Raw genomic sequence first — 14,362 nt, 5'->3', positions numbered from 1 at the left:
CCATATGTAAATAGCCCACCCAATCTACCTACCGCATCCCCATATTGTTTTTATTTTATTTTCTGCTCTTTTGCACACCAGTATTTCTACTTTCACATCATCTGCTCATCTATCACTCCAGTGTTAATTTTCTGAATGGTAATTACTTTGCTAATATGGCCTATTTATTGCCTTCTCTCCACGTCATTTGCACACACTGTATATAGACTATTTTTTTCTATTGTGTTATTGACTGTACGCTTGTTTGTTCCATGTGTAACATTGTGTTGTTTGTGTCGCACTGCTTTGCTTTATCTTGGCCAGGTCGCAGTTGTAAATGAGAACTTGTTCTCAACTAGCTTACCTGGTTAAAATTAATTAAAGGTGAAACACATTTTTTTTTATATAAACACCAGGAATGCACAATCCCTGCATCAGTGCTCAGACTGTCCGCAATAGGCTGAGAGAGGCTGGACTGAGGGCTTGTAGGCCTGTTGTAAGGCAGGTCCTCACCAGAGATCACCGGCAACAACGTCACCTATGGACACAATCCCAGCGTCGATGGACCAGACAGGACTGGCAAAAAGTGCTCTTCCCTGATGAGTCACGGTTGTGTCTCACCAGGGGTGATGGTCTGATTCGCATTTATCGTTGAAGGAATGAGTGTTACACCGAGGCCTGTACTCTGGAGCGGGATCGATTTGGAGGTGGAGGGTCCGTCATGGTCTGGGGCGGTGTGTCACAGCATCATCGGACTGAGCTTGTCACTGCAGGCAATCTCAACGCTGTGTGTTACAGGGAAGACATCCTCCTCCCTTATGTGGTAACCTTCCTGCAGGCTCATCCTGACATGACCCTCCAGCATGACAATGCCACCAGTCATACTGCTCGTTATGTGCGTGATTTCCTGCAAGACAGGAATGTCAGTGTTCTGTCATGGCAGGCGAAGAGCCCAGATCTCAATCCCATTGAGCACGTCTGGGACCTGTTGGATGGGAGGGTGAGGACTAGGGTAATTCCCCCTAAAAACTGGGAACTGGCAGGTGCCTTGGTGGTAGAGTGGGGTAACATCTCACAGCAAGAACTGGCAAATCTGGTGCAGTCCATGAGCTGTACGGCAGTACTTAATGCAGCAGGTGGCAGACCAGATACTGTTACTTTTGATTTTGACTCCCCCTTTGTTCAGGGACACAATTCCATTTCTGTTAGTCATGTCTGTCTGTGGAACTTGTTCAGTTTGTCTCAGTTGTAGAATCTTATGTTCATACAAATATTTACATGTTAAAGTTTGCTGGAAATAAACAGTTGACAGTGAGAGGACGTTTCTTTTTTTGCAGAGTTTATATTACCTTCAGTTGCAGTGAAATGATAAAAATGCATCTTTAAAATGTCTTTGGAACAGGAGTGGATAAATATTTCTATCAGCCTCTCGGGGAAAATGCACATGTAATGTGTCATCTTTGACACTTTTGCAAGCAGACAGCATTTCAATCACATTCAATACACACCCAAGACTAACTGAAGTCACCATTCTCAGCATTTCATTTCCTTAAAAATCTGTCAAAATGACATTTGTCACAGGACCAATGTTTCCACTGTGTTCTAGCATGCTACCTGGTCCTTAAATCATTTTACCTGTTAAGATTACTAATGCATTTATTCTATCAACGTAAGACATGTGAGCACTAATTTAGTCTTCTGGGGCAACAAGTTATGACAGAAGAGAAGCTGCATGTATTAAAATATAGTTGACAAATGGCCTACCTAAAGGAAGTAAGCAGAAACTTGTCTAAATTAGGGGTGAAAGTAGCTGTTAAGCTCAGTTATGGTGGATCAAACTGAGCAAGTAGCCCACTTAATTTGACAGAGTCAGACAACCATGAGATGTGAAATGGAGCCTGCGCATATACCACAAAAACAGAATTGAGGGTTACATGCCACAGTAGCCCATCTCCGGGGTACAAGCTTTCTCAGGTTTTTGTAAAAGAGGATTTGATGTTTACATGTCAACACAAAATAAATACTTCAGTATCCCGAACGGGATATTGATGGTCAGTGGCTTTAACGTAGAGCCAATCTTGGGATTTGTCAACCAGCAGCAAAGATAACAAATTAATTATACATTTCAAATCCAAAAGAATAGGAACATTCCCTTTTACTACAAATTGCACTGGCAACCAACACTGTTCTCAACCAGCAAGCCAAAGGTGTAACGGTTCTCTTGTAGTGAAGTAGAGTCGGACCAAAATGCAGCGTGTAGATTGCGATCCATGTTTAATAAACAAACGTAAAACACGAATCAATTATAAACACTACAAAACAAAGAACGTAATGAGCGTAACGAAAACCGAAACAGCCTATACTTGTGTCAACTAACACAGAGACAGGAACAAAGACACTAAGGACAATCACCCACGAAACACACAAAGAATATGCAGACTTAACTAGAACACCCCACTAAGCTACAATCCCAATACATACACACCACATACAAAAACCCATGTCACACCCTGGCCTGACCAAATAAATGAAGATAAACACAAAATACTTTGACCAGGGCGTGACAAAAGGTAGACATTAAACACACAGTATTTCAAAACACAAGGAGGCACTTAAAAAGGTACAATATTTTATTGTTTTACAAGTAATGCAGGGTAGCATGAGCAGCAGCATCTCCCTGGCCGACGCAAAAGCATACAGTGGACGCTTAAAGTGTCAGCAACAACTTGGATTTGTCATCTAAAGGATGAATCTACCATTGCAATTCTGTTGATAGATGATTAGTACAAATTATTTCAAAATCAGAACCCAAAGTGCAGGCGAGAGTAAAAGTTGCACATTACATCCCAGTAGACTTCCCTTGTGGCAGGGTTCCTTTAGCAGGTTGTGAGTTTTTAGCAGGTGGGGAGATGCTTGGTTCAGAGATGACAACGTCACTACAGTCCTTGAGAGTATCTCCGCTATCAAAATGGTAGAACCTCCCCAGTGGTGGGGCAGGTTTGGGAGTAGACAGTTTTGCCATTCTCATACACAGACTTGTAACTATATTGGGATGAGAACTGACTGTTCAACGATGCTGCCTGACACATTGGGTGCATTCATTGTCACCGTCAGACCCAAAATCCTGAGAAACATCACTGCTACTAAAATCCATGTCGCTTGAGGAGTTGGCCCTCCTGTCGCTTCTGCCGAGGCAAGGGCGCCTGTCGCTGCTCCCGAGGCATTTGAACCAGATTCCGCACTTGATGAGGTACCGTGGCCAGTTGCTTCACGTAAGGCATTTGGGCCAGTTGTGGCGCTTGATGAAGCATTGTGGCCAGTTGCTTCAGCTAAGGTATTTGGCCCAGTCGTGACGCTTGCTGAGGCCAATCTTGGGATTTGTCAACCAGCAGCAAAGATAACAAATTAATTATACATTTCAAATCCAAAAGAATAGGAACATTCCCTTTTACTACAAATTGCACTGGCAATCAACACTGTTCTCAACCAGCAAGCCAAATGTAGACATTAAACACAGTATTACAAAACACAAGGAAGCACTTAAAAGGTACAATATTTTATTGTTTTACAAGTAATGCAGGGTAGCATGAGCAGCAGCATCTCCCTGGTCGACGCAAAAGCATACAGTGGAAGCTTAAAGAAAGAGTCAGCAACAACTTGGATTTGTCATCTAAAGGATGAATCTACCATTGCAATTCTGTTGATAGATGATTAGTACAAATGATTTCTAAATCAGAACGCAAAGTGCAGGCGAGAGTAAAAGTTGCACATTACATCCCAGTAGACTTCCCTTGTGGCAGGGTTCCTTTAGCAGGTTGTGAGTTTTTAGCAGGTGGGGATATGCTTGGTTCAGAGATGACAACGTCACTACAGTCCTTGAGAGTATCTCCGCTATCAAAATGGCATAACCTCCCCAGTGGTGTGGCAGGTTTGGGAGTAGACAGTTTTGCCATTCTCATACACAGATTTGTAAATATATTGGGATGAGAACTGACTATTCAACGATGCTGCCTTGAACGCTGCTGGAGCTGAGACATTGGGTGCTTTCATTGTCACCTTCAGACCCAAAATCCTGAGAAACATCACTGCTACTAAAATCCATGTCGCTTGAGGAGTTGGCCCTCCTGTTCAAGGCCTGTGGCTGCTGCCGAGGCAAGGGCGCCTGTCGCTGCTGCCGAGGCATTTGAGCCATATTCCGCACTTGATGAGGTACCGTGGCCAGTTGCTTCCACTGCCGAGGCACTGTGGCCAGCTTCTTCACATAAGGCATTGTGGCCAGCTTCTTCACATAAGGCATTGTGGCCAGTTGCTTCAGCTAAGGCATTTGGCCCAGTCGTGAAGCTTACTGAGGCATTATGGGTTGCTGCTTCTGCTGAGGCACTGGAGTCGGATATTTCACCCAAGGTATTCGGGCCAGTCGTGACGCTTGATGAAGCATTGTGGGTGGCCGCTTGCATTGCACTGTGTCCAGTTGCTTCCACTGCCGAGGCACCGTGGCCAGCTGCTTCAGCTAAGGTATTTGGGCCAGTCGTGGTGCTTGATGAAGCACTGTGGAAAATTGCTTCAGCTAAGGTATTTGGGCCAGTCGTGACGCTTGCTGAGGCATTGTGGGTGGCTGCTTCTGAGGCACGGGGTCCAGTTGCTTCCACTGCCGAGGCACCGTGACCAGTTGCTTCCGAGGCACCATGGCCAGTTGCTTCACCTAAGTTATTTGGGCCAGTCCTGATGCTTGATGAAGCATTGTGGCCAGTTGCTTCACCTAAGGTATTTGGGCTAGTCGTGACGCTTGCAGAGGCATTATGGGTGGCTGCTACACCTGCCAAGGCACGGGAGCCGGTAGCTACCGCTGCATTTGGCCAGTTCCTTTTAATTGATTTGGGGGAATATATCTATAATTACCTACGAAAGAAAAGAAAGTTTCAAATTGTAAAATACCATCATTTGAAGTTCTGCTATTTATACAGTGTTACTTTTACTGAATTATATGTGCAGAACAAAACACACCTTTAGGTGGAGGATAACAGGTTATCCCTCCAATTAGCAGGCAACAAATCCAATAAATTCTAAATAAAAATAAAAACATCCTAGTCAGTTAAATACCTTTAAAACATGGAAGACAAGGGAATCAAACTAGAGCCATACAACTTACCTCAAAGACATTTCAAAACTCACAGCCATTATTCTCATCAAATCCTCAGTATTCAGAACTAATGGTAGCCAGAAGCCTTACCAGATGATCCCTGATATTGTATCTAATTGTCTTTTTTGTTGCACCTTACAAAGGAATCCTAGACCCTTCTAATCTGGCAGGTTAATTAGGTACATCTGCAAGCCACTGAACATAATTTCCATTGGTCCAATTTCCCAATTGAGATTAGGTGCGCTTGATTTCATTCAGCTGGTGTGCTGAAGGGTTTGCGCATTCATGGGCAAATCCAATGGTTTCAAAGAGTGAACTCTACCTACCCAGTGCACTGGGTGAGCTTAATCAAGTGCACCCTTATTTCATGCTAACTAAGATCCTGCCAGGGGCTTTTGCAGGTGCACCCTCAGTCATCCGGTAGAAGTGTGTTGTGCAAAAATATATTTTTGATTTTTCAAAGTAGCCTCACTTTGCCTTGATGACAGCTTTGCACACTCTTGGCATTCTCTCAACCAGCTTCATCTGAAATGCTTTTTCAACAGTCTTGAAGGAGTTCGAACATGTGCTGAGCACTTGTTGGCTGCTTTTCCTTCACTCTATGGTCCAACTCATGCCAAACCATCTCAATTGGGTTGAGGTCGCGGTGATTGTGGAGGCCAGGTCATCTGATGCAGCCCTCCATCACTCTCCTTCTTGGCCAAATAGACCTTACACAGCCTGGCGATGTGTTGGGTCATTTGTCCTATTGAAAAACAAACGATAGTCCCACTAAGCGCAAACCAGATGGGATAGTGTATAGCTACAGAATAGTTTGGTAGCCATTATACCTTGAATTGTAAATAAATCACAGACCATGTCACCAGCAAAGCACCCCCACACCATCACACCTCGTCCTCCATGCTTCATGGTGGGAACCAGACATGCAGAGATCATCCGTTCACCTACTCTGTGTCTCACAAAGAATGCATAAACAATTTCATCCCGTGTCATGAGTCTTTGGCCAAACAGGCAGTCGACTACAGCAGGCAATTGTGCTCATTTGTGTCAATGTTTGTGAAATGAGTTCCATGTGTCACATTATGCTAGCTAAGCTTCCCTGCTAGTGCCTTGCCGGCTTCATCATTAGAACTTAAATGGATCCATTTAAGGTCTGAGTTCTCATATTATGTAGTTAGATGATTTCACCAACAATACTTGGTTTAGAAAAATTGACTTGTTTTATTTTTTATTTCGCCATTATTTAACCAGTTAGGCCAGTTGAGAACAAGTTCTCATTTACAACTGCGACCTGGCCAAGATAAAGCAAAGCAGTGCGACAAAAACAACCACACAGATACACATGGGATAAACAAACGTACAGTCATTAACACAATAGAAAAATCTGTATACAGTGTGTGCAAATGAAGTAAGGAAGTACGGCAATAAATAGGCCAATAGTGACAAAGTAATTACAATTTAGCAATTTACACTGGAGTGAAATATGTGCAGATGAGGATGTGCAAGTTGAAATACTGGTGTGCAAAAAACCAGATAAACAAAAACCAATATGGAGATGAGGTAGGTAGTTGGATGGGCTATTTACAGATGGGCTGTGTACAGCTGCAGCGACAGCCGACGCTTTAAGTTAGTGAGGGAGACATATGTCTCCAATTTCAGTGATTTTTGCCATTCGTTCCAGTCATTGGCAGCAGAGAACTGGAAGGAAAGGTGGCCAAAGGAGGTGTTGGCTTTGGGGATGACCAGTGAAATATACCTGCTGGAGCGCGTGCTAGGGGTGGGTGTTGCTATGGTGACCAGTGAGTTGAGATAAGGCGGAGCTATACCTAGCAACGACTTATAGATGACCTGGAGGCAGTGGGTTTGGCGACAAATATGTATCGAGGACCAGCCAACGAGAGCATACAGGTCGCAGTGGTTGGTAGTATATGGGGCTTTGGTGACAAAACGGATGGCACTGTGATAGACTGCATCCAATTTGCTGAGTAGAGTGTTGGAGGCTATTTTGTAAATGACATCACCGAAGTCAAGGATCGGTAGGATAGTCAGTTTTACGAGGGTGTTTGGCAACATGAGTGAAGGAGGCTTTATTGACGTTCTGTTGTCTGTTTGGGAATATCTTTGTTTATTGATAGGTTAAACCGTTCCAGGCATTGTAAAGATCAAAGTACACTGAATCCACTTTTTAAGACCCTGTGGATCGATTAATGCACTTGCAGGAAGAATGAGCTATAGGTTAAAAACCTATTGACGCTCATGTGAATCAATATAGGAAACAACAACAAAAATCTATACATTTAAGCTAGAAATATCAGGTTTTTGCATGGGCTGCATCTTAATCCACTTTATCCGCCTGCCCATGTCGCCCTTCCGCATCTGGTGTACGGGGCCGAGCTACAGCTGAGTTTGTCAGACCATGTGACATAACTGAACTCCATCTTCTCACGAAAGCGTCTGTGGCGTCTGAACGGTTTGGCCTGCAAACTATTATGACCACTATGGAAAGGGGAGACTCACAAACATGGTTCCGTTTTGCTCTACGACCCCAACAAGTTTCACGTACTCATCTGAAGGTAACCCATACAAACTAATGGAAGTATGGAGGTAGTTGTGCCAACATACATAAAGGGTTAAATATGTGCCATCACCAAGATAATGGATAGACTACAAAACTTTTCCATGAATGAAAAGGTGTTATTCAATGTGTTTCTGTGGGCTATAGTAGCAAAGGCAAAATTCTATATTTTATCAAAACATTGCGATAAAATGTTGATAGCTAAAGTGTCCCAAAGATTCATGCAGCCAATTGATCATGGTTGAACATTTAAAACAATTCCTTATGTTAGCTCCCTAAGGCTCAGACTGAGGTATAAGAATACGTCTGGATTGTCAACACCGTGTACAATGCATGCTTACACAACTACATTTAGAGCGTTGGACTAGTAACCGGAAGGTTGCAAGTTCAAATCCCCGAGGTGACAAGGTACAAATCTGTAATTCTGCCCCTGAACAGGCAGTTAATCCACTGTTCCTAGGCAGTCATTGAAAATAATTTGTTCTTGACTTGCCTAGTTAAAGGTAAAATAAAATATAAAATTCAACCGCAACAGCATTAATGGGGCTGATTATTGATTAGGCCTGGCTCGCAGTCGGCGTTCCAATTCATCCCAAAGGTGTTCGATAGGGTTGAGGTCAAGGCTCTTTGCAGGCCCATCAAATTATTCCACACCAAACTGTTTTTGTATGGACCTTGCGTTGTGCACAGGGGCATTGTCATGCTGAAATGGCAAAGGGCCTTCCCCCAAACTGTTGCCACAGTTGGAACCACAGATTTGTCTAGAATGTTACTGTACGCTATAGCGTTAAGATTTCCATTCACTGGAACAAAGCGGTCTTGCCCAAGCCATCAAAAACAGCCCCAGACCATTATTCCTCCACCAAACTTTAGTTGGCACTATGCAGTTGGGCAGGTAGCGTTCTCCTGGCATCCGCAAAACCCAGATTCGTCCTGCCCGATGGAGTGAGCAGTCTCTCCAGAGAACTCACTTCCATCGTGATAGAGTCCAATGGCAGCGAGCTTTACAACAAGTGTTGTAACCGAGGACAGACGATTATGCGGTACAGCATTGTTCTGAGAGTTTGTGTGGCCTATCACATTAACAGGACTTATTTGACCGGGGTAACATTTGACAAACTGACTTGGAACAGTGTCATCTTATGACTGTGCCACGTTGAAAGTCACTGAGCTCTTCAGTAAGGCTGCATGGATGGCTGTGTGCTCGATTTTATACGCTGGTGAGGACAAAATAGCCGAATCCAGTCATTTGAAAGGGTGTCAATATACACAAAATATGACCATGAGGAAGGTCTGACATTTCACGACTTGACAACACCAATGTAGAGCCAATCTTTGAATAACCGGTAGCAAATGTAAACCCCAGATATTTGAAAACTGAGCCACATTCCCTTTTACTACAAACTGCACTGACAACCCACATTATATGTTTGAAATCACAGTGGGCACAAGAGAACTCAGTTTTTCAATGACACATTTTTATTGATTCAATCATGCAAGAGTAGCAAGAGCAACGGCAACTTCCTGGTCAAAACAAAAGAATGACTAAAACCTGAAAGATATTAAAGTGTCAGCAACAAAATCTTATTTCATCAATTTGACATTAAAGTCTCACCATCAGCTTCTAAAGGATGAGTCCACCATTAGATTACCCTGTTGGCCGAAACATGGTTAGTTAAAGAACTTCAAATTCAGAAAGCAAAGTTAAAATCAGATTAAAGTTGTACGTTAACTTGTAGGATCCTTTACTAGTGTTGGGTATGTGCTTGGTTCAAATATGCCAACACTGTCATTGGGAGCTTTTCCACTGTTAACAGACAACGTTCCCAGGAGTAGCGGATTTTGCCGTCCTCAGTGCGATTTTGAAATGTAGGAACGGATTGGGATGAGAACTGACTGTTCAACGATGCTGGCCTGAGAGCTACCAGAACCACCATCTTTAGTGCTCCCGTATTGCTTCTGCTGAGACATGGGGCCAGTTGCTTCTGGGGCATTTGGGATGGATGGCAGACTTGCTGAGGCATGGTAGTCGGTTGCTTCTGCTGCTGGGTGAATTGGGGCTGGATGCCTCACTTGCTAAGGCTTCTTTTGCGTGGCAGTTGGTTGCTTCACCGAAGATATTTGCGCTAGCCGCCACACTTGCTGAGACATTGTAGCTGGTTGCTTCTGCAGAGGCGGCATGGGATCCGGTTCCTTTTGTTGCTGGGACACAAGAGACAGTTTAGTTTCTTTAACTAGGCAAGTCAATAAATTCTTATTTGCAGTGACCGGCTACTTGTAAAGCCCACCGGTCAAACCCTCCCCTAACCCGGACGACGCTGGGCCAATTGTGCGCTGCCCTATGGGACTCCCGATCACAGCCATTTGTGATACAGCCCTGATTGAACCCGGGTCTGTAGCGACGCCTCTAGCGCTGCGATGCAGTGCCTTAGACCACTGCACCACTCCGGAGGGGAGGCCTTCTTGCTGGGGCATAGGAGCCGGTTCCTTTTGTTGCTTTAGAATAGGAGCTGGTGTCTTTTTATATCGATAAGTACCTAGGAACCAAGATAATTCAGCATAGTAAAATGCCATCATTTAATAAAGTTATTGGCACTATACAAAGTGTTATTTTAACTGAATTACTTTGTGCTATACAAACACACCTTTAGGTGGAGGATAGCAGGTTATCCCTCCAATCAACAGGCAACAAATCCAAGGAATATTACAAATGTTATTTTATCCTAATCAGTTAACACAGCTACCTGTAAAACCTGGAAGAGAAGAGGAAACAAACTACAGCTAGTAGTGAACATGGCTGAGGTGCACCCATGACCAGCTCTGACACCAGATTGCATAGCGGAGAAGGTACGGTGGGATTCGAAATGGTCGGTAATCTGTTTGTTGACTTTGCTTTCGAAGACCTTAGAAAGGCAGGGTAGGATAGATATGTCTGTAGCAGTCTCAAAAACATCTATAGCTTCAGAACAGTTTGGCCTACAAACTGACTATTATGGGAAATTGACTCCCGAACATAGTTACGTTTCCCTCTTTGACCCCACAATTGTAAGACAGGTAACCGATACAAACAGAAGTATGGAGGTAGATGTGCCAACAGGGGTTGACTCATCTAAAAAATAACATTTCAGCCATCAGCTAGATATGGAACAGACACTCCTAAACTGATTTGACTCATTGCCATTTGTGGTATGGGCTATAGTATAAGGCCAAATTCAAGTTTGAAACCAAAAGGTCATGCAATTTTAGTAGCTAAATGAGCCATGGTCTGACCATATAAAAACCATTCCCTATATGTTATCTTACTGACCAACAACTTAGACTGAGGTTAAAGACAGTCTCACTGTATACAATGCATGCCTACATCTAATGAACATATGAAGAATGTCTGACAACTCACCCCTTGACAAATGCTCTTATGTAGACCCAAGCTTTTATTTTGAACAACCAGTAGCAAAGGTAAAAGATTAGAAAACCAAAGAATTAACTGAACAGTCATTTTTACTACAGACTGCACACCACCTGTTCTCAATTAGCAAGCAATGGACACGAGAACAATTATTTCAAAGAGACAAGGCAGTTTTGAAAGTAGAATTGGTCATGTACTCCCTCACGCTAGAGTAGCAAGAGCACCAGACACTTCCTGGTCGAAACAAAAGCAGAAAGAATTTAGTGTCAGCAACACAGAATGTTAAGTAACCAATGTCAAAAGCAATTCTCACCATTAGCTTCTAGAGGATGAATCTATTACAATTTCCTGTTGAAAGATATATGGTTAGTATAAAGGACTTCAAATTTAGAGAGCAAAGTTCAGAGCAGGTTTAAGTGAACCATTACCTTGCAGAATCCTTCACTAGTGATGGATATACGCTAGGTGCACCAGTACCAACAAAACTGTCCTTGGGAGCACTTCCACTGTCAACAGGCATAGCCTCCCTAGGAGTGTAGCGGGTTTGGGAGAATACAGTCCTGCCATTCTCGTAGTGCGATTTGGAACTGTAGGAATAGATTGGGATGACACCAGACTGTTCAACGATGCTGGCCTGAGTGCTACTAAAGGCACCATCTTCAGTGCTTTCGTAGTGCTTCTGCTGAGACATTGGGTTCAGTTGCTTCTGGGGTATTTGAGCTACATGCCATAATTGCTGAGGCATGGGGGTCAGTTGGTGCTGTGGCATGGCAGTGTGTTGCTTCTGCTGCTGGGACATTTGAGCTGGATACCTCACTTGCTGGGGTATGGTGGCCGGTTCGTTCTGCTGCGGTTCAGCAGCCGGTTGCTTCCGCGGTATTTGAGCTGGTTGCCACTCTTTCTGAGGCACGTCGGTCAGTTGCTTCTGCTGTAGAGTCATGGAGGCCAATTGCTGCTGGGGATATTCAGCTGGATGCCACACTTGCTGATGCGTCTGCGGCATGGCGGTCAGTGCAGCGACTTGTTGCTTCTGGACCATTTTAGCTGGATACCACACGTCGTGAGGCTGCTGGGGCATGGCAGCCGGTTGCTTATGCTGCTGGGGCATTTGAGCGGATTGCCACAGTTGTGGTGGAATGGTGGTCAGTTCCTTCTGCGGTAGATGCATAGGGGCTGGTTTCTTCTGCTCCTGGAGAAATTGATCTGGATGCCACAATTGCTGAGGTGGCTGGGGCATGGCGGTCGGTTCAATTTGCTGCTGAGGTTCAGTAGCTGGTTGCTTTTGCTCCTGAGGCATTTGGGCTGGATGCCATACTTGCGGGGGCATGGTGGTCAGTTCCTTCTGCCGCCGAGTTGCAGCTGCTTGTTGCTTCTGGACCATTTTAGCTGGATACCAAACATCATGAGGCTGCTGGGGAATGGGGGCCTGTTCCCACACTTGCTGAAGCTTGGCAGCCGGTTGCTTATGCTGCTGGGGAATTTGAGCGGGTTGCCACAGTGGTGGAATGGCGGTCAGTTCCTTCTGCAGTTGACGCATAGGGACTGGTTGCTCCTGGGGAAATTTGGCTGGATGCCACTGAGGTTCAGCAGTTGGTTGTTTCTGGGGCATTTGAGCTGGATACCACACTTGCTGAGGCTGCTGGTGTATGGCGTTCAGTTCCTTCTGCGGTAAAAGTATTAGGGCTGGTTGCCTCTGCTGCTGGGGAAATTGAGCTGGATGCCACTCTTGAGGAATGGTGGTCAGTTCCTTCTGCCGCCGAGTTGCAGCTGCTTGTTGCTTCTGGACCATTTTAGCTGGATACCAGACGTCATGAGGCTGCTGGGGAATGGGGGCCAGTTGACACACTTGCTGGTGCATGGTGGCCGGTTGCTTTTGCTGCATTTGAGCTTGATACCATGCTTTCTGGGGCATAGTTGTTGGTCGTTTATGCGGTATAGGCATTGGAGACGGTTGTTTCTGGGGCATGGTGGTCAGTTCCGTTTGCTGCTGAGGAACAGTAGCTGGTTGCTTTTGCTGCTGAGGAATTTGAAGTTGATACCACACTTGCTGATATAGCTGGGGTATGAAGGCCAGTTCCTTCTGATGCTGAAGTTCAGTAAATGGTTGCTTCTGGGGCATTTGAGCTGGATACCACATTTTCTGAGGTTCCTGGGGCATGGGGGCCAGTTGATTTTGCAGGATGGCTTCCAGATGTTTCTGTTGCTCTTTGGTCAGCTGCGCTTGCAATTGAGCTGTTGGAGAGTTGTAATTATCATATCCTTTTGACCTAAGTGGGCCTGTATAGAGCCTTGCTGCATCAGAACCTGGTGCAGGATACCCATCACCCAGGTTAGATAAAGAAAAAAAGTAAAATTCCAGCCTTTGAAGTTATTGGTACCACAACTGTTACTTGAAATTAATGTGTAGAAACTCACTTGATGTAGAACAGGTTATCCCGTCAATTAGCAGGCAACAAAGCCAAGAAACTCTAAAAAAAAAGAAAGTATGTTATAAACAAAGCTACCTGTAACACCTGAAGGACAAGGGAAACAAACTAGAGCAATACTTTTAAAACCTACCTGAAAGCGATTCCAATCATCACTGCCATTTTGCTCCTCAAAAGCTCCCCAGTAATCAGAACTAATGGCTGGTATAAGCCCTAGCATAATATTCCTTATGCTCTTTTTTGGTTGCTCCTCCTTTTAAACAAATCCCAGACCCTTCTAATGTCATTGGCTAATTAAGGACAGCTGTACGCCCCTGAACTACAATTGATTCCTAATTCCAAATTGACCCCTAAATCCTACACCCTGGCCTAAACACTTCTGTGCATCAGCAATATGGCAACAATTGCATCCAGCCTATCAGAAGGCACGGTGATGCAATTACCATATTGCTATAACCTATCTGATCGTTTCAAATGCCCATAAGTGACTAAGTGGTAAGTGTAGGGGCTAGGGGTTGATTTGGAATTCAGAAATGTACTCAGGTGTGGTTGATTCTCTAATTGAGTTCCTGACAGGTTTGACAGCCCTTACTCTAAAGCACGCTTCAAACTCATTACACGGAGGGCCGAGTGTCTGTGGGATTTTTGCTCCTTCCTTGTACTTGATTGCTGAATTAAGGCCACTAATTACTCCCCTCACCTACGGTAGTTGTCTAGGTCTTAATTGAAAGGAAAAAACAAAAACCCACAGACACTAGGCCCTCCACGGAATGAGTTTGACACTACTGCTCTAAAGTAGGAAACACATTTTGTCTTGGCACTTCATTGATCGGTTT

General features: G+C 44.4%; 1 protein-coding gene across 4 annotated transcripts; it reads right to left on the bottom strand.

Moving 5' to 3' along the window:
• Positions 1-9,199: 9,199 nt before the first annotated feature.
• LOC115142381 (transcription factor SPT20 homolog) lies at positions 9,200-13,762 on the bottom strand. Of its 4 annotated transcripts, none has more exons than XM_029681780.2 (5): positions 13,660-13,762; positions 13,516-13,568; positions 11,529-13,425; positions 11,414-11,448; positions 9,200-9,896 (listed from the first exon to the last, which is right to left on the bottom strand). In XM_029681780.2, the coding sequence occupies exons 1-4, from the start codon at positions 13,686-13,688 to the stop codon at positions 11,439-11,441; spliced, it is 1,989 nt and encodes a 662-aa protein (XP_029537640.2). In that variant the 5' UTR covers positions 13,689-13,762; the 3' UTR covers positions 9,200-9,896; positions 11,414-11,438. The 4 variants fall into 4 exon arrangements, with proteins under 4 accessions (XP_029537640.2, XP_029537639.2, XP_029537638.2 ...); XM_029681779.2 differs by lacking the exon at positions 9,200-9,896 and adding an exon at positions 11,103-11,334; XM_029681778.2 differs by lacking the exons at positions 9,200-9,896; positions 11,414-11,448 and adding an exon at positions 11,103-11,334.
• Positions 13,763-14,362: the final 600 nt, after the last annotated feature.

This window comes from Oncorhynchus nerka, linkage group LG14 (genome assembly GCF_034236695.1).
Source record: "Oncorhynchus nerka isolate Pitt River linkage group LG14, Oner_Uvic_2.0, whole genome shotgun sequence".
NCBI lineage: Eukaryota > Metazoa > Chordata > Actinopteri > Salmoniformes > Salmonidae > Oncorhynchus > Oncorhynchus nerka.
The sequence above is the reverse complement of the archived record's forward strand: the minus strand, read 5'-3'. Positions and strand labels throughout refer to the sequence as shown.

What these genes read in the sequence shown, in the direction of transcription:
- LOC115142381 (XM_029681778.2), bottom strand. Translation starts at nt 13,688, where the DNA reads ATGGCAGTGATGATTGGAATCGCTTTCAG. An exon ending in ATGATTGGAATCGCTTTCAG is followed by an intron (nt 13,569 to 13,659) that starts GTAGGTTTTAAA and finishes CTTTTTTTTTAG; the next exon opens with AGTTTCTTGGCTTTGTTGCC. An exon ending in GATAACCTGTTCTACATCAA is followed by an intron (nt 13,426 to 13,515) that starts GTGAGTTTCTAC and finishes TATCTAACCTGG; the next exon opens with GTGATGGGTATCCTGCACCA.